Raw genomic sequence first — 24,132 nt, 5'->3', positions numbered from 1 at the left:
CTCAAAGCAAACGACAAAGTGGGCAGAGCGATGGATGACGAGCACGTCCTATCCTCACACGGCCGAAAGCAAAAGTGATTTGTTTACCTCCCAGTCGCGCGGCGCGCGACGATCGGACAAGCAGTTAACTACCGTTCTCCCCTTGTTCGAAGCTTACGACCGTTCCAGCTGCCGCTAGCTACTTCCTATTGTTAAAGGACCGATGGTTTGTATTACGTATCGGAACAAAAGATATGCTCGAGCAATTATATTTATGCGAAACGAATTTCGGTAAATATAAAAGCTTAAATGGTGTTGTTGTGACAACACCATAAGTATATAAAATTGAAACTGGAAACTCCTGGGAGGTTGCAGGCAACCCGAGTTGCAGTTCAATTAGAATACTTTTCGTCTAAGTCGCAATCCGTAGAATAACCAGGATATGCGCCTACCCCTCGGACCATTCAACTGCTTAGCAGAATCATGTCGCGAGGTTAATATACGTAGTATATTTGTAGGATTCTGAACAACGATCTCCATCCTAAATTCTTTCCTTCAAGAAAACAAAATAAGGATTGGAGATCGACCACCTTCGGTCTCTATCAAAGAGAGTGAAGAAGTCTTCCTCGAAGGAAAGCTTCAATGGTGAACAGAATACTAAGACGATAGTTCAAGCCAAACTGGATATTCCCGTCCGTTCTTCTCTATTCCAGGTTGGTCGCCTATTGTGAGATAGTCTTCTTTCAGCAGCAGTCTTCTTCCTAATGCTAGGCTAGAAATTCCGTAGAATTCTAAGCAGTCTGCGAAACCCCCACCGAATTCGTCAAACGATATCGGCTGGTGGTCCTCTCGATTCCCGTAGAAATCGAGAATGGGGCAGGATCCCTCCTCAACGACCGGGGCTTACGTCAGGTAGGACCCGAAGGTCCCCCCGGTAGCGCAGTCCCCAACGTGGAATCCTACAGAGAAATCTCTGTAGGATCCCTCCCCTTTCCCTCGTAGCCGTAAGGAGAGAGGGAATGGGGGAGGAATTGGATACTCGCTCGCCTTCCCAGTGGAACTAGCAGTTGGAGAAGAGTAGGAGCAGTCATCGCCTTGCGGCGATGGCCTCTCAGAGTCTGGGAAAACGTATCGTCAGGAGAAAACGTTTTCCCGAGGAGGGTTACGAACTCTCACTGTAGGTAAGGGTCTGCCGCCACTGTGAACGTCGTCTGGGTGGGGCTGATCGACACCTGACAGGAGAGAGCCGATACCGTCCTCCGACTCATTCCAGTCCTCGTCGAGGTCGAAACCTCTCAGGAGGACCGAAGGATTATTTAAATACGGTGTCCGAAGACACGTAGAAACGCCGCTGTCGCAGTAGAGGAGGTGGAAGTAGCTTGATCGACCGGCCAGAACTGAGAGAGCCTTCTTGTCCGGAGACGAGAGACTCTGGTTCAAGACAGAATCGGCAAGCTCCGATCGCGGCAAACCCACCATCGGTTTGGGTTCCCTCTCGGGCCCCAAAACGACTCGAGCAGAGACATGGGCTCTGCTGGTGGGAGCGGCGATCCTTCCCCCAGGTCGTTGTGCTGACGAATCAGTGCAATAACCTGGGCAAAGTTACTCTGAATCTCGGAAGTTACAGCGTCTTGAGGAGTAGGATCGTCCAGTCCCTCCAACAAGAGCAGCTCCCAAGACCCTCCTCCTTCAGAAGAAGGACCAGCAACAGATCCCTGACGGTTGCCTCCAATCACTTGCGCGTACGTCCTGGCTGGTTCTAAGACAATACCTGGCACGTGCGGCGTCGTGACGGGATCGTGAGCGGCGCAATCTCACGATCACTCCTATATACCTCGCTCTTCCTGGCGTATGCCAAGGAAGTTGAAGGTATCGGAGAGACAGAACTGACGCTACCCCCTCCCCCCCCCTGACGGTCGCCTCCAATCACTTGCGCGTACGTCCTGGTTGGTCCTAAGACCATACGTGGCACGTGCGGCGTCGTGACGGGATCGTGAGCGGCGCACCTCTCACGATCACTCCTAGCTACCTCGCTCTTCCCGGTGTAGCCCGAGGAAGTTGAAGGTAGTGGAGAGACAGACCTGACGCTCCTCCCCCGCTTGCTGGCAGGACCAGCGTACGTGGGGGGCTGCAGCCGATCACCAACCCGCGGTGGGGATCGATCTGCAGGCCTGGCCGTGCCGCTCACCTGTGGCGAGCGGCTCGACTGAGCACGTCGACCCCGGTCCCGTGCGTCAGACGAGCTGCTGCTGGTCACCGTATCCGCCCGGTCCCTGTGGGAGCGGCGGTCAGGTGACCTGCAGAGCTCGCTTTCGCGGTGAGACCGGTGAGCGTCCTCGCGGCACGTCAAACCGCTGGTACCAGCCGAGGCTGGTACCGTCGGTCGAGGGGACCTGGGGGACCTCTTCCCAGCCTCAACCTGTGGCCGGTCAGAGACCGTCACGTCCACCCGAGGTACCGGCTAGTCGCTACGAGAGCGGCCGCTAGCCTGGCGAGAGTCACCTGAGCGGCTCTCGACAGTCTTCTGCTCCGTGCCTCGGTCATGACGCTGAGCGAACTCAGGCGTCTTAACTTTGGCTGCACGGTCACCCGAAGGAGACCGTACACTCGGAACTTCTCGCGGACGAGAAACCGAGCCGGTACCTGGCTTAGCAGCAGAGCTGCCAAGACCAGGCGAGGGTGTACCAGCGGTAGCCAGCACCCGAAACTTTGGCTGCACGGTGTCCCGAGGGAGAGCGTACACTCGGGATCTCCCGCGAACGAGAGACCGAGCCGGAACCTGGAGTAGCGGCATCGCCGCTAGCACCAGGCGAGGAAGTACCAGAGCTAACCGATACTCCTCTGGTCCCCGTCTATCTCTTCCTTACGGAAGGGGAGACGGGCCCCGCTCCCGAAGGAGCAGGAGGACCAGCAGAAGGACCCCCCGTCCCATCGAGGTGGGACGGGCCCTTAGAAGTTCCCGAAGGAGACTTCTTAGGGGGGGGAGGCAGCCCTCTTCTTCTTCGGCTTATGGGCCTTAGAAGTCGAAGGGGAAGAGGCAGCAGCAGACGAAGACGAAGATGACACCTTCCTCTTCTTCGTCAGCTCACGCAGGACAGTCGTCAGGTCCTCCATCCAGGCCGGAGTCGGGCCTATTGCCGAAGCAACACGGCCCGACTGCACCTGTCCGGAAGGACCTGGGACTGGGGAAGACACACCATGGGCAGGACCAGCATGGACAGGCGCAGGAACCAGGAGCGACAGGAACAGCAACCAGCTCAGGAGCGGCAGGAACAGCGGCAGCGGTAAACACAGAAGGGACAGCCAGTAGCGGGAACCACATCAGCGACAGGTACGGCAGGCCCACCCATCGCCTCGTAGAATCATCGGCAGCCAGCGGGACCTGGTACTGGCGGCCAGTCCAGGGGCGAGCTGCTGGAACAGCGGAAGTCTGGGGCAGGCAACACGAAGAAAACACAGGCGGCGGCGGCATACCCCTCCTCGGTACGGCGGCGACCGGCCCTAGAAGCGGCAGACGGCGTCACCGACACAGCATGGGGAGTGTAGACCAGCGGGGGGAAGCAGCATAAGCGGCCGTGAAGGTTGTAGTGGAGACCGCTCCAAGGTCACAGCCCCAGACCTCGCTAGACGCTGCAGCAGATCGTGGATGCTAGGCACGCCCTGCAGCCGCAGTGGCCCATACCTGTCCAAGGTCGTCTCCCACGGATGTAGCACCTGCGGTAGCACAGACAGATTAGTAAGAGGGGTTCCCTCACGCACGGGGGGGAGACATGCCCCACCCCGAACGCAAGGAAGACCCCAAATACAAAATACGAGGAAGCTGAGCGGGGGGGCAGGAAAGAAGACGAAGAATCGGGAGAGCTTTCCGACGACTTCCTGGCAGACCTTCGCTTCCCCTACCCCCACACAGCAGTGAAAAGTAATATGAAAATGAAACAGAATACTGCACTTGCGATTCACTTCATAGAACTTAAAGGGGGAAAGATCAATTCCCGGGTAAGAGCAGAAACTTGATCCATAATAATATGATGCTATCATAAATATATATGAAAATGAACAATACTGCACTTGCGATTTTCCCTTTCACAGCAATAAATCGTAAGGATTAATTCCCGGCTAAGAGCGGAAATTGATCCAAAATTAAATTTGATGCAATTAATAAATGAAAATGAAAAGAAAACTGCATTGCGAATCCACTTTCATTGCATTCTATTCATACAAAATAAGAGGCTCGTGCCGAGCGCAATCAAGCTCTCGGCAACGAACGCACAGGGCAAAAATATAATGAAAAAGAGTACTTACATCTTTCAATTACACACTTTCGCCCAAAATACATGACTCGGCGCGAGTGCGCCCGCCCTCGGCACCGAGACATAATTCAAGTCAATTTCATGAAAAGAGCGGAAATCGCCGCCTCTACGGCGATAGCTCCATATTGATTCATAATTAAGTAATGAAAATGAAAACAGTGTACTTACAGTTTCATTTTCAAGATCAAACAAACCATTAGTAGAAAACACAATATAAACAAAGCCTACGACGATGAAACGGGCAGAGAGCGATGACGAACACGTCCTTCACACCCGCGGCCGAAAGCAAAAGTGGTTCTTCACCTCTCGGGCGCGCGGGCGCACGCATGATCGGACAAGCAGTTAACTACCGTTCTCCCCTTGTTTGAAGCTTACGACCGTCCCAGCTGCCGCTAGTTACCTTCCTATTGTTAAAGGACCGAGGGTTTGTATTACGTATCGGAACAATCGAAATATTGTGCTAGGGACTTTCAATTTGTTGCAAAATAAAGGTAAATGATTGAATATTACTAGAATATAAGAGTTTTAGCTTACAATTGCATTTTTTTACCATTTCGGTTGAGTCAAAGTTGACCGAAGGTTATTTTGGCACTTATCGTTATTTATATGAAAATATTTCAAAACTGATAAAAGTTACAACAATGGATTGTTTTTAGTTGTATTCTACATGAAATTGTGCACATTTCCATATATAAAACTTTATGTAACGGCTAATTTAAAATGGTGCAAACATTACGACAATCGGACGAAAACATTTATTATTTTTCGGAAGAGTTACCGCGCGGACGTAAGCAAAATTATTTTTTCATAAATTCACCATAAATCGAAATATTGTGCTAGAGACTTCCAGTTTGTTGCACAATGAAGGTAAATGATTGAATATTACTAGAATATAAGATTTTTAGCTTACAATTGCGTTTTTCGACCATTTCGGTAGAGTCAAAGTTGACCGAAGGTTGAAATTTTGGCACATCGTTATTTATATGAAAATACTTCAAAACTGATAAAAGCTACAACCATGAGTTGTTTATTGTTATATTCTACATGAAATTGCACACATTTTCATATATAATACTCCATGTAATGGCTAATATAAAATGGTGCAAAAATTATGTCAAAGTGACAAAATAATTTCTGAGATGTGTCGCTGATGCTTCTTAGTGCGAGAAGAAAGAAATTCGCGCTTGCGCGCCTGGGTAACGATTGTAAGCAAAACAACGCCTTGATCCGGGAGCTCCCAGCATCCCCCAAAGCACGTGATTCAAAAGTTTTTGCCTAGTAGGCCTATAACTATTTTTCCGCAAATTTTAAAAAAACTTTTTTATATCGATGTAACATACGTCCAATCGGCACCCAACAGACAATTTATATAGATGTTTAATACGTCCAATCGGCGTTAAAGGGTTAATCTAACCACTAAAATATCAAGGATGAAATTCATTATCAAACATTTCATTTCCACATTTTGCTAACAACTCTAATCATGATCATGACAAAACATGATTGAAGGCAATATGAATATGCAGTCTGTTCCTCTTGCCTATGTCTACACAATTAGAAACATCGTCAATTAACATAAAATCTTACTTCAATCCCTTGAAGATCAGCCTTTGAACGAATAACTGTAGTTGGGATGTCTGTTTCAGCTACATCATCATCAAGGTCAATAGCATAAGCCATACGACCGGGAAGAAAGAGGTCATTGAATTCAGACTGTTGGGCATTGCATATAGCAGTATAAATTCTACGTCCCACATTAGTCCTGAAATCATATAAAGGTAAAAATAATTCATGTTTTTAAGTTGATAAATAAACTATGTATGTTGATAAAGCATGCAAATATAATGGAAGCTATACTTTTAAAGAAATCAAATAAATTCAGAACACAACTTCTTTGAAGAAGAATCTTATTACTAAGACATTACCTTTGGAAAGCTACAATGCAAAAATAAAATGAAAACAGACTGTTACTTTAACTCAGAAATGGAGAACTGAACTTAAATAATGATGGATTTTCCTAAAATTTTTACCAAAATGAGAAGGAAAAATTAGATATCTTAGAATGGAAAGGTAAATAAATATTTAGTCCTAAGATCAATCACTGGGACCTAAATTTAGTCCTAAGATCAATCACTGGGACCTAAATTTAGTCCTAAGATCAATCACTGGGACCTAAATTTAGTCCTAAGATCAATCACTGGGACCTAAATTTAGTCCTAAGATCAATCACTGGGACCTAAATTTAGTCCTAAGATCAATCACTGGGACCTAAATTTAGTCCTAAGATCAATCACTGGGACCTGCACTAAGAGGGAAATTGAGAGTAAAAAGGTTTAAAGGTGTAAAAGGACACAAACCTTGCAACTGCACAATAAAACCATTGTTAGGAGAGGGTGGAAAGTAAGAAAGAAAAAAATGGAATATGATAAGAGGTATAGTAAAAGGAATGATTATGGAAAGTGTGACTATACCCGAAAAATGGAGAGAAAGTATAATAATCCCAATATTCAAAGAGAAAGGGGATATTCAGTGTTGTGAAAATTACCGAGGAATAAAGCTCATGTCACATACACTGAAGGTATTTGAAAAAATTATGGATAAAAGATTACGACAACAAGTTTCCATCGGTAGACAGCAACTAGGATTCATGAAGAGGCTCAGCACTGTGGATGGTAATTTTGCTCCGAGACAAATTATGGAAAAGTACAGAGAGAAGCAAAAGGTCTTGCATATGGCCTTTATAGACCTTGAGATGGCATATGACAGAGTACCATGACAGGAAATATGGAGATGTCTCAGGGAGAGAGGAGTGATGGAGATGTATGTCAGAATGATCAGGGAGATGTATAGAAATGTAAAGACCAGCATCAGATCTACAGCTGGAAGAACAGAAAATTTCCAAGGGATCTGCTCTAAGCCCACTTCTGTTTAACATCGTCTTGGATGTGTTAACAGAGGATGTCAGGGAGGAGCCACCATGGTGTCTGCTCTTGGTAGCTGAGAACAGGGAAGAACTGGAGGGGAAGCTTGAAAGATGGAGATATGCCTTGGAGAGTAGAGGTTTAAGAATAAGCTGGAAAAAGACAGAATATATGACAACCGAATTGGATGGCGACCAGCAAACAACAATCAAATTAGGTGGAAGAAACATCAAAAGGGTCCATAAATTCAAGAACCTTGGCTCAGTGATTGACAATGAGGGGAACATGGAAGAGGAAATTAACAACTGGATTCAGTGTGGTTGGAACTACTGGAGGAAGGTGTCTGGTGTCATATGTGATAGGAAAGACCCTATAAGATTAAAGGGCAGAGTGCACAAGGCAGTGGTCAGACCAGCAATGACATATGGATTGGAAGCAGCACCTCTAAAGAAAACATAGGGCAGAAAGTTGAACGTAACCGAGATGAGGATGCTTAGGTAGATGAGTGGAGTAACAAAAAAAGACAGGGTTAGAAGTGAACATATTAGGGGTACAGTAAAGGTCACTGAAGCATCAAAGAAAGTGCAAGAGGCAAGGTTAAGATGGTATGGCCACCTGATGAGAAGAGAAGAGCAACACATAGCAAGAGAAGTGATGGACGTGGAGGTGGATGGAACACGAAGGAGAGGAAGACCTAAGACCAGGTGGAGAGATTGCATGAGAGATGGTATGAGGGAGAAGGGAGTATGGGAGGAAATGACACAGGACAGAGGTAGATGGAAGAGACTCATTAAAAACGGCGACCCCGAATAGGGATAAAGCTGGGAAGAAGAAGAGAGTAAAGGAATGAGAGAGGTTGCCACAAGGGGGCAAAGGGATGCTGCAAAAGATCTTAAGTAATGTACTTATTGTAGTGAATGTAACAATTATTCCTACTTGAATGTCAGCTCCTCTTCCTCCTGAACAATTTTCTTTTCCTTTGGAGGTCCTTCACCCGGACGTTCTGTTTCAATAAGCACTTCAGACTCTTTAATCTGAATTTCAGATCTAACTTTCTGCAGGAGAGCATAATCAAGACCTTTTACCAAATGAGTATGTTCCATGTCACCACCCAAGAATTTGGATTCCTGGATCATCTGCTTACGACGTTCTGCTGCATCCAATCCACTGCATGACGACAAAAGACCAATGCAAATTTGTAAGTAATCAATAAATCTTTGTGTCAATATTGACACTCAAGCTTCTTATAAAATTTAATAAAGACTTTCTATACATAATAACAAGGTACCGTATATACTCGCATATCATGCGACTTTTGAAACCTAATTTTGAAGCTAATTTTAAAGGGGTCGCATCATACACGCGGCATAAAATTAGCGTGCCGTCTATGCTTTCCCAAATCGGCAGATCGCGATAGTTACTACCGGAGGAAAACAGTAGATCTTTTAAAAAGTTATGCTTTACTTGTACTTCACTATATCCAATAATATTGTATGCATTCTCATTTTACTATTGTATTTTAAAATACAAAAGAGCGATCGTGCGCCATTTGCATTATTTTGGTTTATACAACATGTTTAACTGTTCTAGACTATAATATAACCATCTATAATTTCCAAATCAGTTGATTAAGGCACAACACCGAAGGATTTTTTACTTTTTGTTTTACTCAGTAAAAGAAACATTTGTTACTTGAACTATTATTTTCATTTTAGGATACGCAGGTAAGTGAAAATTTATTAAAGTAAAAAAAATGCATAAAATTAATAAACTAAAATCCTCCTAAGTCGTTCTCCGTGTCCGTATCATCAAATACTGCTCTGAATTCTTTGCCATCAAGGCAGTCATCATATTCGTCATCTTCCAGATCTTTGATCATTTCATCTTCATCTCCTGCATCTTCGTATAGGACATCGTCAATTCATATGGAAGGCATAGTCTTGTCACCGTGGCGAGCTCCCTTTCGTGGCTTTTAAAGATCTGCCCTTATGCTAATTCTACAACAACAACTGCCCGTGTGTGACAGACCTTTGAATATCCTTGAGACAAACCCCGAGGCTATAATTATAAGATTATAAGGGGTTTTCATTCCCAGGTACTTTAATCTCCTTCCTATTCGGCCCTGCTCTCTCTCTCTCTCTCTCTCTCTCTCTCTCTCTCTCTCTCTCTCTCTCTCTCTCTCTCTCTCTCTCTCTCTCTCTCCTAAATCTTACAGCTGTCCGAGCGAGAGATTTTTTTATGGGACAACATTGGCCCTCATTTCGCTTTTTCCATACCTATTTATTTTGTATACGATTGCCCTTTCTCGGCTGTGAAGTTGATGTCTATCCATGGCTGTGAGGAATAACTTGTAAGTCGGTGTCAAAGTCACTCCACACTTCAGTCAGGCCAAAACTTGGCCATATCGCATTCAAGCAATATTCAGTCATTGTTTCCTATCTATTATTTTCTCAGAGAGAGAGAGAGAGAGAGACGAGAGAGACGAGAGAGAGAGAGAGAGAGAGAGAGAGAGAGAGAGAGAGAGAGAGAGAGAGAGAGAGAGAGAGTCTGTCTGTATACGATTGTTTATTTTCTCACTCGTGAAACTTACTGTTATGCTTTATTTCATATTTCCTTGCTCACCAATTTATTCTATACCTACGATATTAAGAAATCAAGATATGTGTAGAAGGGAGAACTGCCTCCAGACTGTACAGTCAGTATGGATTTAAACGCACGTGGAACTGGTTGAAACATTCGCAGCAGCACCAAAATGAGATGCCCTGTTGATAGAAAATCTGACTCCGTTTCTTGTTATTGCATAAAAAAACTTTATCAATCGTGAACCTACGTAATTTATTTAGAATTCTGCGCAACGGAAAAGATAATATTTGATATCTGCAATGGGAGATATGGTTTTATCTCTGTTGTTGTTATAAATTTGGCAGATATGCGATCAAACACGTGGGTGGACCAAAACAGCCCAGCCAGAGAGATCCGCTCATTTTGTAAATACTATTGTTTGGCGTGCTAGGCTTACCCGATTCATTTGGGTGTGCGCTGCAGCTGCTGCTACTGGTACTCAAATAATCGCAATTTTCTTACTAATCCAAGAGTTGACCATGGAAAATCCCAAGATTAACCAAAAATCCCAAGATAATAAAATAATTGACATATGCCAAGCTTTGGAGTCCTAAATATTTACTCTGTCTATCAAGAAAAGATACTGATAAATTGAATTGACGGTATCTTTCCTGAGAGAGAGAGAGAGAGAGAGAGAGAGAGAGAAGAGATAGAGAGAGAGTGGGACGAGGAGAGAGGACAGAGAGTGAAGAACGGAGAGAGAGACGAGAGAGAGAGAGAAGAGAGAGAGAGTATTCCTCAGGTAATCAGTAAAATACACTATAAAAACAAAACTACGTACTGTATGCAAAGCACACACATCATCGTTAGCTTCCCGTGTGTTACGTGTAAACGTTCATTCTAAGAAATTCACAGAGTAGTATAACTAACACCTGATTGGCTGGTTGGTAGCCATGGAGATCTGTTATCCAATGACTGCCCTCTGCTTCTGTTCTATTTATAGACATATGCCGTCGATGACACTAGGTTTGAACGTTACCATGTTTGTGATTTTCTGACTGCTGACGGCAAAAATTACTCGATTATTTTCTTAATATAATTATTTCTTCGTGAAAATAATATAACATGATCATTTTAACTTTAATGTATAGTGGTATGAAAAATACCAGTGTGTCGTAGCGATGCGTCATCAATATAGTGGTATGAAAATACCACATGGTGTTGTAGCGATACGTAATCACAAAGTACAAATCCTTTTCCCGGACCATCCTCAAAATTTTATGACTCTTCAACTGCAAGATCGATATGGTGATATATATTATATAGTCATACTTATTGTTGAAATTCACAAGTTGAACTGCTAAACATTATTAGATTTTGATTGTTATGTACATATATTTTTTGCGTTTTACGGAATGTTTGTTTTGAAAATAATAGCTGTTAGTGAACATATGATATTCACTGTCCCACTATTTTATTATAGGTGATCTTAATTATCTCACATTCATGTAACAGTATTATATTAATATTTATTTAAATAAACTGTAATTAATAAATAACAATAATGAAAAACATAAAGGAAAAAAATGTTTTTGCTGCAGTAGTGATGTTTGTTTGATTATGCATCTGACCTCACATTTCCGAAATTGAAAAATTCCAAAAACCGAAACATCGGAATGTGTGTGTACTGCACATTTTTGTAAACACGCACACAATGTCTACACATTTACTGATACCCGTTGGTGAAAGACTCAAATTACAGTATTTATTTCTGAGAGAGAGAGAGAGAGAGAGAGAGAGAGAGAGAGAGAGAGAGAGAGAGAGAGAGAGAGAGAATGTGAGTGATTTAGGACTCCAAGGCGTGTTACTTTTACAATTATTTTATTATCTTGGGATTCTTTTTTAATCTTGAGATCTTCTATTCAATTCTCGAGATTAGTAAGAAAATTACCGTAACTTCACTAGCAGCAGCACACATCTGAACGACTCGGCCATTAGCACGCTAAACCACCAACCTTATGAACTGACCTCGGAAAAGGAACTCGCATGATACATGAGATACATGACAAAACCACTGTTTATTGGTGAAAATTTTGGGGTCGCATGATATGCGAGATCGCACGTTACTCGAGTATATACGGTACATATAGATTTAATGATTCCAAAACTAAGTTTTTTATGTTTATTGCACAATGTTCAAGAAAAATGAAGGGTATGACATATTTTGAAAAAGATTTTAGTATCAAAGAGTACAAAAAATACAAAATAATAATATCAAGCATACACTAAAATGATATTGTTAAGATACAATAAAGTTTTGTACATACTTACCTGGCAGATATATACTTAGCTATAGACTCCGTCGTCCCCGACAGAAATTCGAATTTCGCGGCACACGCTGCAGGTAGGTCAGGTGATCTACCGCCCCTGCCGCTGGGTGGCAGGAATAGGAACGATTACCGTTCTAGAACCAGATTTTCTCTTCCACCTGTCTCCTGAGGGGAGGTTGGGTGGGCCATCAATCGTATATATCTGCCAGGTAAGTATGTACAAAACTTTATTGTATCTTAACAATATCATTTTTGTACATGGAACTTACCCAGCAGATATATACTTAGCTGATTGACACCCTTGGTGGTGGGAAAGAGACAACTATTTACTGAATAGACAGGTAAACAACATACGTTGTAGGTAATAAATAAATAAAACCTTGGTTCCTACTTGATCAGGCGGAAGACTCCATGGCTAATGCCTAGGAATCTGCTTCGCCTCAAGAGCCTCAGCGAGGATGTGACCTATGGCTAAGAGTTCTTGTGGGTCTGTCGATGGGGTCTTATCCATTTACTCGACAGAGCCTCTTACATGACAATATGCCTATGCCTAGTGGCATAATTAAGGAGCACAACACCGATCCCGATCACCTGATCCTAACACGAGGGTTAGTGCTTAAGTTGAAAAGAGTTATCTACAAACTCCTTTCAAACAACCCAAAGAAAAAACACGACGTTAAATAAAATTTAACTCACTAGTTAAGGATCAGTATCTGCTCCCTATCCCAGCAATGTATCCGCAGACACGTATCAACCAAGAGAGAAGGATCCCTCGAAGGTTATCTTGACATCCTTCGGATAATGGGAAGTCAACACAGAGTTGCATCTCCCGTATGTGACAGCTAATATGTCCTTATGACATATTGTTAGGGAAAGAACAAGAATTCGGAAAAGCTCGCACTTCATGCACTTTTAATTCTCAGCTGTTTGAAGGAATCATCAATGCACTTATCAAGTGCTTAGGAGATCACAATGTCTCAAAGAAGGACAGGGCGTTCTTTGATATAGATCTCTTCTGGGTGAAGCCTGGAGCCTGGCTAGCGCTTCGTGCCTGGCAGGCGCCTAGAGCCTGTCTAGCGCCTCGCGCCTGGCTGGAGCCTTGCGCCTGAATGGCGCCTAGAGCCTGGCTGGAGCCTCGCGCCTAGATGGCGCCTTGCGCCTGGCTGGCGCCTCGCGCCTGGCTGGCGCCTCGCGCCTGGCTGGTGCCTGATTGGCTCCTCCTTCCTGGCTAGCGCCTGGCGCCTGGCTGGAGCATTGCGTCTGGCTGGTGCCTTGCGCCTGGAAGGCACCTGGAGCCTGGCAGAAGACTTCATGATTACTGTCTATGAGTCTGCATGCCTCAAGAGTTTCAGCGAGGTAGGGTACCTATGACTGACAAACCCTTCTGGATCATGTCAATGGGGGCTAGCCCGCTACACGACAGAGCCTTCTCGGATCGTGCCAATGGGGGCTGACCCACTTACATGGCAGAGCCTTACCTGTATCATATCAATGGGGACTAGCCCTCTTACATGACAGAGCTTTAGGTTTCTCTTTACTGGAAGGAGCCTTGCGTCTGGATGGATCCTCAATCCTGACTGGAGCCTAGCCTTGAAGGAGCCTGGCACCTGGTCTGGCTTCTAGAGCTGGTGCTCTAGAGCCTGGCAGGCCTGGCTCCTAGAGCCTGGGCTGGCCCTAGAGCTGGTGGCTCCTAGAGCCTGGTTGGCTCTAGAGCCTGGGGTTGGCTCCTAGAGCCGGGCTGGTTCTCCTGAGCCTGGCTGGCTCCTAGAGCCTGGTGTTGGCTCCTAGAGGCCTGGTGCGCTCCTAGAGCCTGGTTGGCTCCTAGCCTGGCTGGCTCCTAGAGCCTGGCTGGCTCCTAGAGCCTGGCTGGCGCCTCGCGCCTGGCTGGCGCCTCGCGCCTGGCTGGCGCCTCGCGCCTGGCTTGGCTCCTCCACACTTGCTGGAGCTTCGAGCTTGGAAGAGTCTCTAGGCTGTCTGGCAATGTCCACATCGGACACTCTTATATCTGTCCGATTTGTTCGCCTCTGGTGCATTTGCGCCAGGTTGGAGGCCCGCTCCTTCTCAGTATCCGACCATGACAGAGTTCCTTGGAACTGTCCGCCTCTGGCGTTTTTCGCCTGTATTGGCATTTGGCGCTTGGCTGGCGCTACATTGTCCGAGAGTCCTGAACACCACATAGTTTATCAGGAGACTGGAGAAGGGTGGAAGAAATTCTTCCCCTTTGAGCTTTTGGCCCCTGGCAAGGGGAGGTGATTTTAGTCAGCTACACCCAGTAGACGACAGGATATCTAACAATACGAGAGAGAAGAGTCTTCCTCCGAGGAGGATCCTTCGTGAACACTTCTTTTGCTAACGAGATCTCTTCTTACATGTTGATGAGGTTCCTCGTTGCAGAATCTTCCCTATCCTTGCCCGAAGGAAGGGAAGGAGTCTGGAAGTCGAAGGAGACTCTGAGCTGAAATTGGGCGGAACCCTGATTTCTAGCTCTTATTGTATCCTTCTGAATACCTTCTGGGAAGCATTTTGAGCCCTCATCGCACCCCAAAGACTCTGTAGGCAAACGTTTAAACCATCTCTTCTTCTGTAGATGAAAATGTAAGTACCCTGCCTGGGCAACTAAACTTCTATCTGAAAGCGTTGCGTCAGGAATAGAGGGATTTATTTCTTTTGCCAGACATACTATGCTGGCAAGAACCCATTGCCGAGTCTCCATTGAATCTGATGCGAGATTCCAATGCACAAAAAATTCACTTGTCTTCTTGGTCGTTTAGGGCTAAGAGAAACAAAGAATTCCTTCATAAACTTCCTCAAAGAAGTTTGATGAGGAGCAGTTCCATTTTGTCGGAACACGGAATACTGTGCCACAAAAAAAAAATCCCATTCGAAGTACATGATATCCTACTCTTGTCGTATTGCGGTATCGTATAAGATCCCGAAGATCTTAATCCTCTGTTATCTCTAATTCCCTTTGTAGAGACAGAGTATGGCCTTTTACTGCGTTCTTTGATAGCAGATATATACATAGGTGATTCTTCCCTCTGAAAGTGAAGAAAAAACCTCGCTATGTGGTTCACAGAGGTATCGGAAGAGGACAGTTTCCTCATTCCATCTAGCACGATCTGCAGCAATTCTATGTCTTAGCCATGACTATTGTCATTTACCTTGAAAAAACCTCTCATTCATGTCCACTTCTGGTCAGTCTGCACGCGGACAGACTCAGAGTGGAGAGGTTTTATAGGTCTATTTATAATAGATTCTGATAGAATATCCAGATACTCTTGGAAAAGCCTTACGAAACATGCTGTGAGAAGACGTGACTTCTGTGAATCCAACCTCTCTAAGGCCAAAATGAGGCATACATCCTCTCTTCCTTTGACGCCCAGTTATCTTAATATCTGTTAAGAATTTATAACTAGGGAAAAAAAAAGGCTAAAGTTTATTCCCCTTCTTTAAATTTAAAGATGTCTTATATTGCTACCTCTCTTGGTTCGAGGAAAAAGCAGTAGTCTAAAGGAAGCCTGTTCGTCTTCTACCTTACAAAGAGATCTATGAAGAAGACTTTCCGCAGGTTTCTCACAACTCTTTTCAATAAGTGTTAGACATACGTTAACAGTTATTATCTTCGATCGAGAAGGTTCTCACGGACATGCAAAATCTTGCATCGAACCTCTTAAGGATCGTTACGTTCCGTGTCTGTTCCCAAATAGGTTCTCTTTTGTTAACGCGAACAGCGGCGAAAAAGAGATTCTCGATGCTCTTTGCGATATGAGAGAGTCGTGGAATTGGCCTCTTTGCGATATGAGAGAGTCGTGGAATTGGCCTAAGTGATTAAAATAAATCATTTCATCATTCCTTGTAAGCGACCCCTTTTCGATTAAATGGGTAACGAAATCAGGAACGAATCTTGCCGTTACCGAGCCTGCTGTCCGAGAGGCTACTGGACTCTTAGGTTAATAACTCGCTAAAACGAGAAAATATCTTGGATGGTGCTTCTGGCGCGGCAGGCGCTTCTGGCGCAATTTGCGCCAGGCTGGCGCTTCCTTCTAGTTCTTTTTAGGTTATGTGCCATAACATCTATGCCTTTATGGTACCCGACATCCTTTCACATGTTTAATTTCCGTCTTAGTGGGAAAAAACTTTTATATACGTAGTATAGTCCAATTCAGGGAAACAACTTCTGCCACTAAGAGAATGTTTCCCATCCGACTCGCCCAACTTCTCTTGAGCAATATCCGAATTTAAAAAGGTTGTGTGCGTTTCTCGAAAGGATGAGAGAATTATATATATCGCGCGCTGCCGTATTAGAATCCTTTATAATACTGTCACATTGTGGTAAACAGCATTAATCTAGGAAACCTTTGTAAGGATACTAGGAATTCTGTAGTTAACCTCGGTATGTGCATAAGACTTGACCAATACCGTAGTCTTAAAGTGAATTCTCTACTACATTCATCTTCTCACTAAGCATGTACTCTAATAAGCCATGCTTTCGTAAGCATGAGAGCATTATACAATATAGAGTTCCGCTGCGTTAGAATCTTTTAAAAATGTTACCTACGGTAAACAGCATTGAAATGTTGTAATATCTTTCTTATTGAAAGCTTCTTAGCAAAAGGCAGACAATATTTTATTTATGTTTGCTTAACTATCCCCTCAATCAGAGGCTAAAACCACGATTGTAGGGGAGAGACACGGTTATTCATTCCATCCCGCAGGAGAGAGACATGTTACCGACCACTCATGACCGACACCTACATGATACTGCGTTGGTGTCTAAGCGATAGCAGTCTCGTTAGCCGACTGGCCTTACTCTTCCAGAGTTGCCAGCTACTCCATTTAATAAAGGAATCTTATAAAATTATTATCGAACTTCAGGAAGTTCTTATAATGCGAAACAAGACTTCGATAAATCTAGAAGCTAAGTAGGTGTTGTCTTAAACAATCCCTTTAAGCGTAGTCCTTCCTAGGAAATTCCTGGAAGGATACTGGTAACTGAGTTGCTCAGCAAAGAAGTAACTACGGTATGTGCTTATGATTTGCCGTATCGTATTCTCACACAGCAGATACTCTACTACCTTCTTTCCCTGCCGAGGCAGATAGAGAAAGGATATTCTGGTGCCTGGATCCTTGCACCTAGCGCCTGGAATGTTCCGCGCGCCTGGAATGTTCCGCACGCTAGAAAGGAGACTCGCTCCTGGAACGTTCCGCTTGCGTGGAAGGTCCCGTGCGCCCTGACAGTTCCGAGCGCCTACTAGACCCCTTTTAGAAAGAGCCTCTTGCCGGAAACGTTCAATGGAAGGATCGTTCTGATTGCCACTCTACTGTAAGGCTCCTTGCTCTAGCCGTCTGTTTTTCTGGCGCAATTTGCGCCAGGCTGGCGCTTCGTCTCTTTGAAGGCGCCTTGCGCCAAGAAAAATTTTCTAGAACGCGGCTCGCGTTTGGTTGTAGGAACGCAGCTCGCGCTAGTCTGTTAGCTGGAACGCGCCTCGCTGCTGGCTATAGGAACGTAGCTCACGCTAGCTTGCTGGAACGCGGCTTCCTGGCAGCGGCTGGCCTCAGTGTTCTCTTAGTTTTCAGAGAACGCGCTAGATCATCGCTCCAAACATACATTCTTCGTCTTTTCGGATGTAAGATGAAGAGACGCACTTTTTTAAGGATGCCTTATCAATGGCTATCCTTGGCAGTCTGGGACGTTCTACAGAACCTGCCGAGGGGACGCCTGACCGGTGGGGGTTCTCCCTAACCTTCCTGCGGCTGTCGACTTTCCTCCTCCACTGGGTCTGGGAGTTTGGAAGAGGTCTAGGCCTGGAAGCGCTACGGAGCCGATCAGACGCACCCTCCACTGCACTGGGAAACACTATATTCACTTCTTACCTTTTTAGAGCTCGCCTTTTGAGCTCCATCCATTTATCTTCAAATTTGCACATATGAATTTGTAGATTCTGTGGAGTAAGAAGGTGATGAGGATGCAACAACTACTAGAATTGTCAATACTCTAACTGCTCGTTAGTACGAGAGCTCTTAAAGCTTCTAAAGGAAGCGTATCTAGTTATATGCTTTCTGACTTCCTAAAGTAGGAAGTTAGATCTTATATTTCCTTCATCAAGTTCTAACACTTATACACGTATTAGTGAAAAAAAATATCAATATTTCCCTTATTGCAAAATATAAGTGTCTACCGAAAAATTCGGTAGTTTCACGTAATATATTTTTCGAAATTTCGAAGCCAAATTCATTAAAAAATTAATAAAAGCGTATGCCAAACCAAAGACCCAGTACTTCCCTGCAAAAGACAGCCCAGAAGGTCGATGGCGATGAAAAAACGAAAATCAAGTCAGGAGGTAGCAACAACGTATGTTGACACTACCGCGACAGAGAAAATCTGGTTCTAGAACGGTAATCGTTCCTATTCCTGCCACCCAGCGGCAGGGGCGGTAGATCACCTGACCTACCTGCAGCGTGTGCCGCGAAATTCGAATTTCTGTCGGGGACGACGGAGTCTATAGCTAAGTATATATCTGCTGGGTAAGTTCCATGTACAAAAGTTGATAATTTTCTCCATAACTAAATACTATGTGGTTTCTCAACATGGTAAAAAAAATTTACATCTATTCCACACTGAAACTAAAAGATGTGACACTTCAAATTCCTGCTGATTTACGTATCATTTACAAAAATCTTCTGAAATTACTGTGTCACATCAATGAAGATGGTGACAGTACACTGTAACACTAACAAAGTAAACAACAGTATATGCAAGTTTATTTTCATTATTATCTGTTTATAACACTGATATAGACTTACGATTTAAGATCTGGTGCAACTGCTCGGTAACCCCCCATTCCAGCTTGTGAAGGATCCTCTGCTTGGTAGTCAGGATTTTTACCCTCTCGTCTCTCTTTAGCACGATCTCTATACTTTTCTGCCAATTCTGCCATTTTCTCTTCTTCCTCCTTTTTGATCTTTGCATAATAGCTTTAAAGGAAAAATTTTATATACCACATGACAAGAAACAACATTAAGAAAATCATAGTATGTCTATGTATGCATATTACAATAAATGGGCAACAGCTTTCAACATAAAAATAGAAAATGCATTTCAAAGAATTACGTATTTCTAATTCATAGAAACATTTTCCATTGTAATGTCTGAGAGAAAGTCAGGCAACATACTATATACCTGAATTATAGCACTGCTTTTAGCTAGATGATAAGTAAATAAATGTTATTTTAGAAGTTACTGGATAGATTTCATGAAACCATGGTAGTACTGTCAGCAATATCAAATAGTTACTGTACTAATCATTCACCTTCAGAGTAAAGGCAGCACTCAATCTTACATTACCACTGCATAATATTTAAAGGCTGTGATGTGCAGTAGTACAGTATTTTCTTTAACAACTATGGCCAGTGGGCCTTCAAAAGTTAATAGATTTTGCAACATGACTGTATGGTTTGGAAAAATAAAAAATAAAAAAGAAGTGTGATTGCTACCCCATACGTCATTTGTAATGTCAAAAGCCTTAGTATCTGTAGTTTTGAAGAGAAAATAAAATTGATAGAGTAAAAACTTAATTTTGTAATAGACATATTCTCACCTTTTCTTCTTCTTCCGCTCTGCAGCACGAACGTCATCTTTATTCTCCCGGCGCTGGGTTGCAGGCTCAGCGGTCGAAGTCTTAGTTCCTTGTGTTGCCACATTCTCTTTCTGGCTTCCAGCAGGAGCTCTTGGTGTCATCAACAGCTTCCTAAAATCTGCATTTGTAAGGCGCTGTGGTCTAGAAATAGAACAAAAATGACACTGAATCAAAATTCAATCCACAATATTATTCAAAAAATATACTCTTATAGTTTTTAACGTTTTCTCCAAGTGATCACTGTATGAAGCAGCTCTTTCCATTTTCAGAGGATAAATGAGAGGATAATATTAGTTCTGAGAAAAAAATAACCACAGCTATCTAAAATTCAAACTCATCCTTAGCAAAGTTTAATCCCTCAATTTTTTGGGTATAATACATTCCTGGGGACCAAACCTGAATTGAATTAAAATAAACTTTGTATAATCAAGTCAACAAACCTCTCACTTTCTAATACTTTATGCCTTGTTGGTCAATCACATGAAATGTTCGCAACTTTGATCAGTGAATATCACTACTATTACTGTAACCCATGAATTTTTTTGTATAGATCATTTCTAAACATACAATCCAACAATTCAAGCACTTCCTAAGACATTCCAAAATAAAAGGCAGTGCTTAAACTTATCATTTAACTTAACTCTATTATTTACAGACATTCTATACAAAGTTGCTTGGAGCAGTGGAAGGACATGCTAAAGGTTTCTATGGCTCTGGATCAATAGTAATCTGTAAGGCCTCTGAACAAATAGCCACCATGGTCATCTTCTAATGGTTCAGTTCATCAATCTCCAAATGTTCATGGTCAGTATTCTCCAAGGGGTCAGGGTTATCAAGCTAAATCTTGAGCTCAAGATAACCCAGCTCTACGAGACACAGCTCAGCTCTTATACAACACTGTATGGCCGTGAAATAGGCAGTTCAAGAGCTGCTGCAAGTACTGATAAGATTGACAGGCCATAAATGATGCCCTGTTTAATAGATGCTGTTTTCTTTACCCTGAAACCCCAGTACATGATAAGTGAGAACCCCTTCTCCAAGAACCTAAACTAAGTCTTTTATACCTCAGATGCAGTCTTCCAAGTAACATTCAAGTAGTTCTTTCTCTCCATCTTCACTGCAGACCTCCTTGTTTATATACCATCCTTCACTTATAACTCATGAGGGTTGGTTTGTTTATTTTTGTTTGTTTGTAAGGTGTTTTACGTTGCATGGAACCAGTGGTTATTCAGCAACAGGATCAACAGCTTTGCGAGACTTCCAAACCACGTCGAGAGTGAACTTCCATCACCAGAAATACACATCTCTGACCCCTCAATGAAATGGCCGAGAATCAAACTCGCAGCCACCGAGGTGGCAGGCAAAGATTATACCAACCACACCATGAGGGTTGGTGAAAATCAAGATAGATCATCTGTTTATTTGTCATCTCTGAGACCACTGGTTCATCACTATCTTGTTGCGCGCCCATAACACAATATCCTGCTCTTTGAGCTTGCTCAGGACATTAGTAGGGGAAGGGGTGAGAGTGGTTTACCTCAAACGATCTGTAGGATATTCTTGTAATCATTTAGCTTCATGTCTCAAAAGCCAACAAATTACTCTTGGTCATCTCTTACTCCTGTAGACAATGCCAGGTCATAATATTTACAATGACCTTGACACGGAAGTCGCTACTGCCCTAACCTCGTGGGCTTTAACTTTAAACACCTGTAGAGTCTGATCTCTTACTGACGTGTGTGCTTCCTGAATCAGGCTCCTTAAAAAGAACGAAATTGCGTTCTTAGACATAAGACGGCTCGGATCTTCAACCGAACACCACAATCGGTTCGAACTTCCTCTCAAAGCCTCTGTTTTATGAGTATAAAATTTCAGTGCTCTCACCGGACACAAAGAACGTTCTTTGTCCTCTTCTCCTACTAATCCTGACAAGCTTCGAATGGTGAAGAAACAAGGCCATGGTCTCGAAGGATCTTCATTCTTCGCTAAAAAATCCTGAGTATAGGCACACACAGCTTCGTCTTGTGTGAATCCTATCTCTTTACTCATTGCTTGCAGCTCGCTGATTCTACCAGCTGAAGCTAAGGCGACTAAGAATAACTTCTTCTTAGTAAGATCCTTCAAAGAAGCCGAATTAAGAGGTTCAAAATTTGCTTTAGAGAGCCAGGACAATACTACGTCTAAATTCCAGTCCACTAAACCTGGTCTCCTTGTCCTAGAGGACTCAAAAGATTTAATAAAGTCGCTGATGTCCAAGTTATTAGATATATTTAAGTTTCTATGTTTAAAAACTGACGCCAACATGGATCTGTATCCTTTTAATGTCGAAGTCGATAACTTCCTAACGTCTCTCAGATATATTAGGAAGTTTGCTATCTCTTGTATAGAGGTTTTGGAAGAAGTTGTGTGACTTTCTCTGCACCAATTTCTAAAAACTCCCCATTTTGACTGATAGAGTTTGGCCGAAGAGACTCTTCTACAGTTAGCAATAGCCTCTGCCGCTCTTCTTGAAAAACCTTTCGCTCTGACCAGGTCCCGGACAGTCTGAATCCTGTCAGAGTGAGATATCACAACCCTTGGTGATTTCTGTCGAAATGGGGCTGTTTGAGTAGCAATGGAATTTGTGGCAGAAGCCTGGGGAAGTCTACTAACATCCTCAGGAGATCCGAGAACCACTCCTTTCTGGGCCAAAAAGGAGCTATTAGAGTCATCGTAACGTTCTGGTGACTCTGGAACTTGTTTAATATCTCTCTGATCATTGCAAATGGTGGAAATGCGTAAACATTCAGACCTGACCAGTCGAGAAGCATTGTATCCGTTTTCCAGGCTAACAAGTCCGGAACTGGAGAACAGAAAAGAGGAAGCCTGTTGTTCCTGGACGTTGCAAAGAGGTCTATCGTCGGTTGTTCCCACAACCGCCATAGATCCTGACAAACTCTGATATCCAATGTCCACTCAGTCGGAAGAACCTGATGCGCACGACTGAGTTCGTCTGCTAAAACGTTGAGCTTCCCTTGCACGTACCTGGGGAAGAGAGTCACTCTGTGCAAATTCGCCCTCAGAAGTAGATGCTCCATCATTCTGTACAGGGAGAACGAATGTGTCCCTCCCTGTTTCCTTATGTATGACAGCGCTGTGGTGTTGTCCGAGAACAACACAATTTTCTTCCCTTCGACTAGAGGGGTGAAACTTTGAAGCCCAAGAAAAATTGCTTTCAGCTCTTTTATGTTGATATGAAGACCTCTCTCCTGTTCCGTCCAGATGCCTGATGTCTTCTCTTTCCCCAACAGGGCTCCCCAACCTGAGTCCGATGCGTCTGCATAAAATTTTAGCTCTGGGTTCGCTCTTTTGAGGGACAAACCCTCCTGAGCTCTTTCCTCTGACAACCACCAACGAAGATCTTCCTTGATTTCCTCGGAGATCGGAATAACAGTCAAATCCGGTTGAATTTTCCGGTCCCAACTGGCCTTTAGGTAGAATTGTAGCATCCTCATGTGAAGACGGCCAAGTGTAATAAAGGTCTCCACCGAAGCGAGAGTCCCTAACAGGCTCATCCACTCCAGAGCCGTGCAGGACGAGCGGTTTAACAGCTTCCGTACAGCCGCAAGGAGAGAGACTATTCTCCTCGGGGAGAGAAAAACCCGAAAAGCTTGAGTCCAGAATCATCCCCAAATATGGAATCCTCTGACTCGGTACTAACTGTGACTTCTCTAAATTCATTACTAATCCCAGTTGCTGTGTTAATATTAGTGTCCGATTTAAATCCCTCACACACTGGAGGCTGGAGTCGGACCTTAGAAGCCAGTCGTCCACATAAAAAGCAATATTGATTCCCATCAAATGTAACCATCGACTTACCGGGGCCAGGATTCGAGTAAATACTTGTAGCTGTCGAAAGTCCGAAACAAAGCGCTCTGAACTGATAAACTCTGCCGTTGAAAACGAACCGTAGATATTTCTTGGAGCTCCGATGAATAGGTACATGGAAATATGCATCTTTCATGTCCAGCGATACCATCCAGTCTCCTGGTCGAAGAGCTGACATGACCGACCGGTTGGTTTCCATACGAAACTTCATCTTCAGAACAAAGATATTGAGTGCACTCACATCCAGGACAGGTCTCCAGCCCCCCGATGACTTGGGGACTACGAACAGCCTGTTGTAAAAACCCGGTGAGATGTCTTCCACTATTTCTATGGCCTTCTTGGAAATCAGGGCTACTACTTCCTTGGCAAGAGCCAAAGCTCTTTCTGATCCCTGCGAGTATACTGTTAAGGCGATGGGAATACTCGACAGCGGTGGATCTTGCACAAACGGGATCACATAACCTTCTCTTAATACTGTGATCACCCACTGTTTTGCCCCTCTTCGACTCCATTCTCGCCAAAACAG

The 24,132-nt window shown here is 43.9% G+C and overlaps 1 protein-coding gene across 1 annotated transcript in view; it reads right to left on the bottom strand.

Annotated features, from left to right (window-relative positions):
* Positions 1-24,132, bottom strand: part of LOC135207280 (protein Red-like) — a 137,891-nt gene that overhangs the window by 42,815 nt on the left and 70,944 nt on the right. Inside the window, exons 3-6 of the mRNA XM_064238948.1 lie at positions 19,701-19,880; positions 18,907-19,077; positions 8,147-8,377; positions 5,877-6,051 (exon numbers count right to left, since the gene is read on the bottom strand). Of these exons, the coding sequence (XP_064095018.1) occupies positions 5,877-6,051; positions 8,147-8,377; positions 18,907-19,077; positions 19,701-19,880 (757 nt within the window). The remainder of the gene's footprint in view (positions 1-5,876; positions 6,052-8,146; positions 8,378-18,906; positions 19,078-19,700; positions 19,881-24,132) is intronic.

Source organism: Macrobrachium nipponense, chromosome 11 (genome assembly GCF_015104395.2).
Source record: "Macrobrachium nipponense isolate FS-2020 chromosome 11, ASM1510439v2, whole genome shotgun sequence".
NCBI classification, from domain to species: Eukaryota; Metazoa; Arthropoda; class Malacostraca; order Decapoda; family Palaemonidae; genus Macrobrachium; species Macrobrachium nipponense.
The sequence above is the reverse complement of the archived record's forward strand: the minus strand, read 5'-3'. Positions and strand labels throughout refer to the sequence as shown.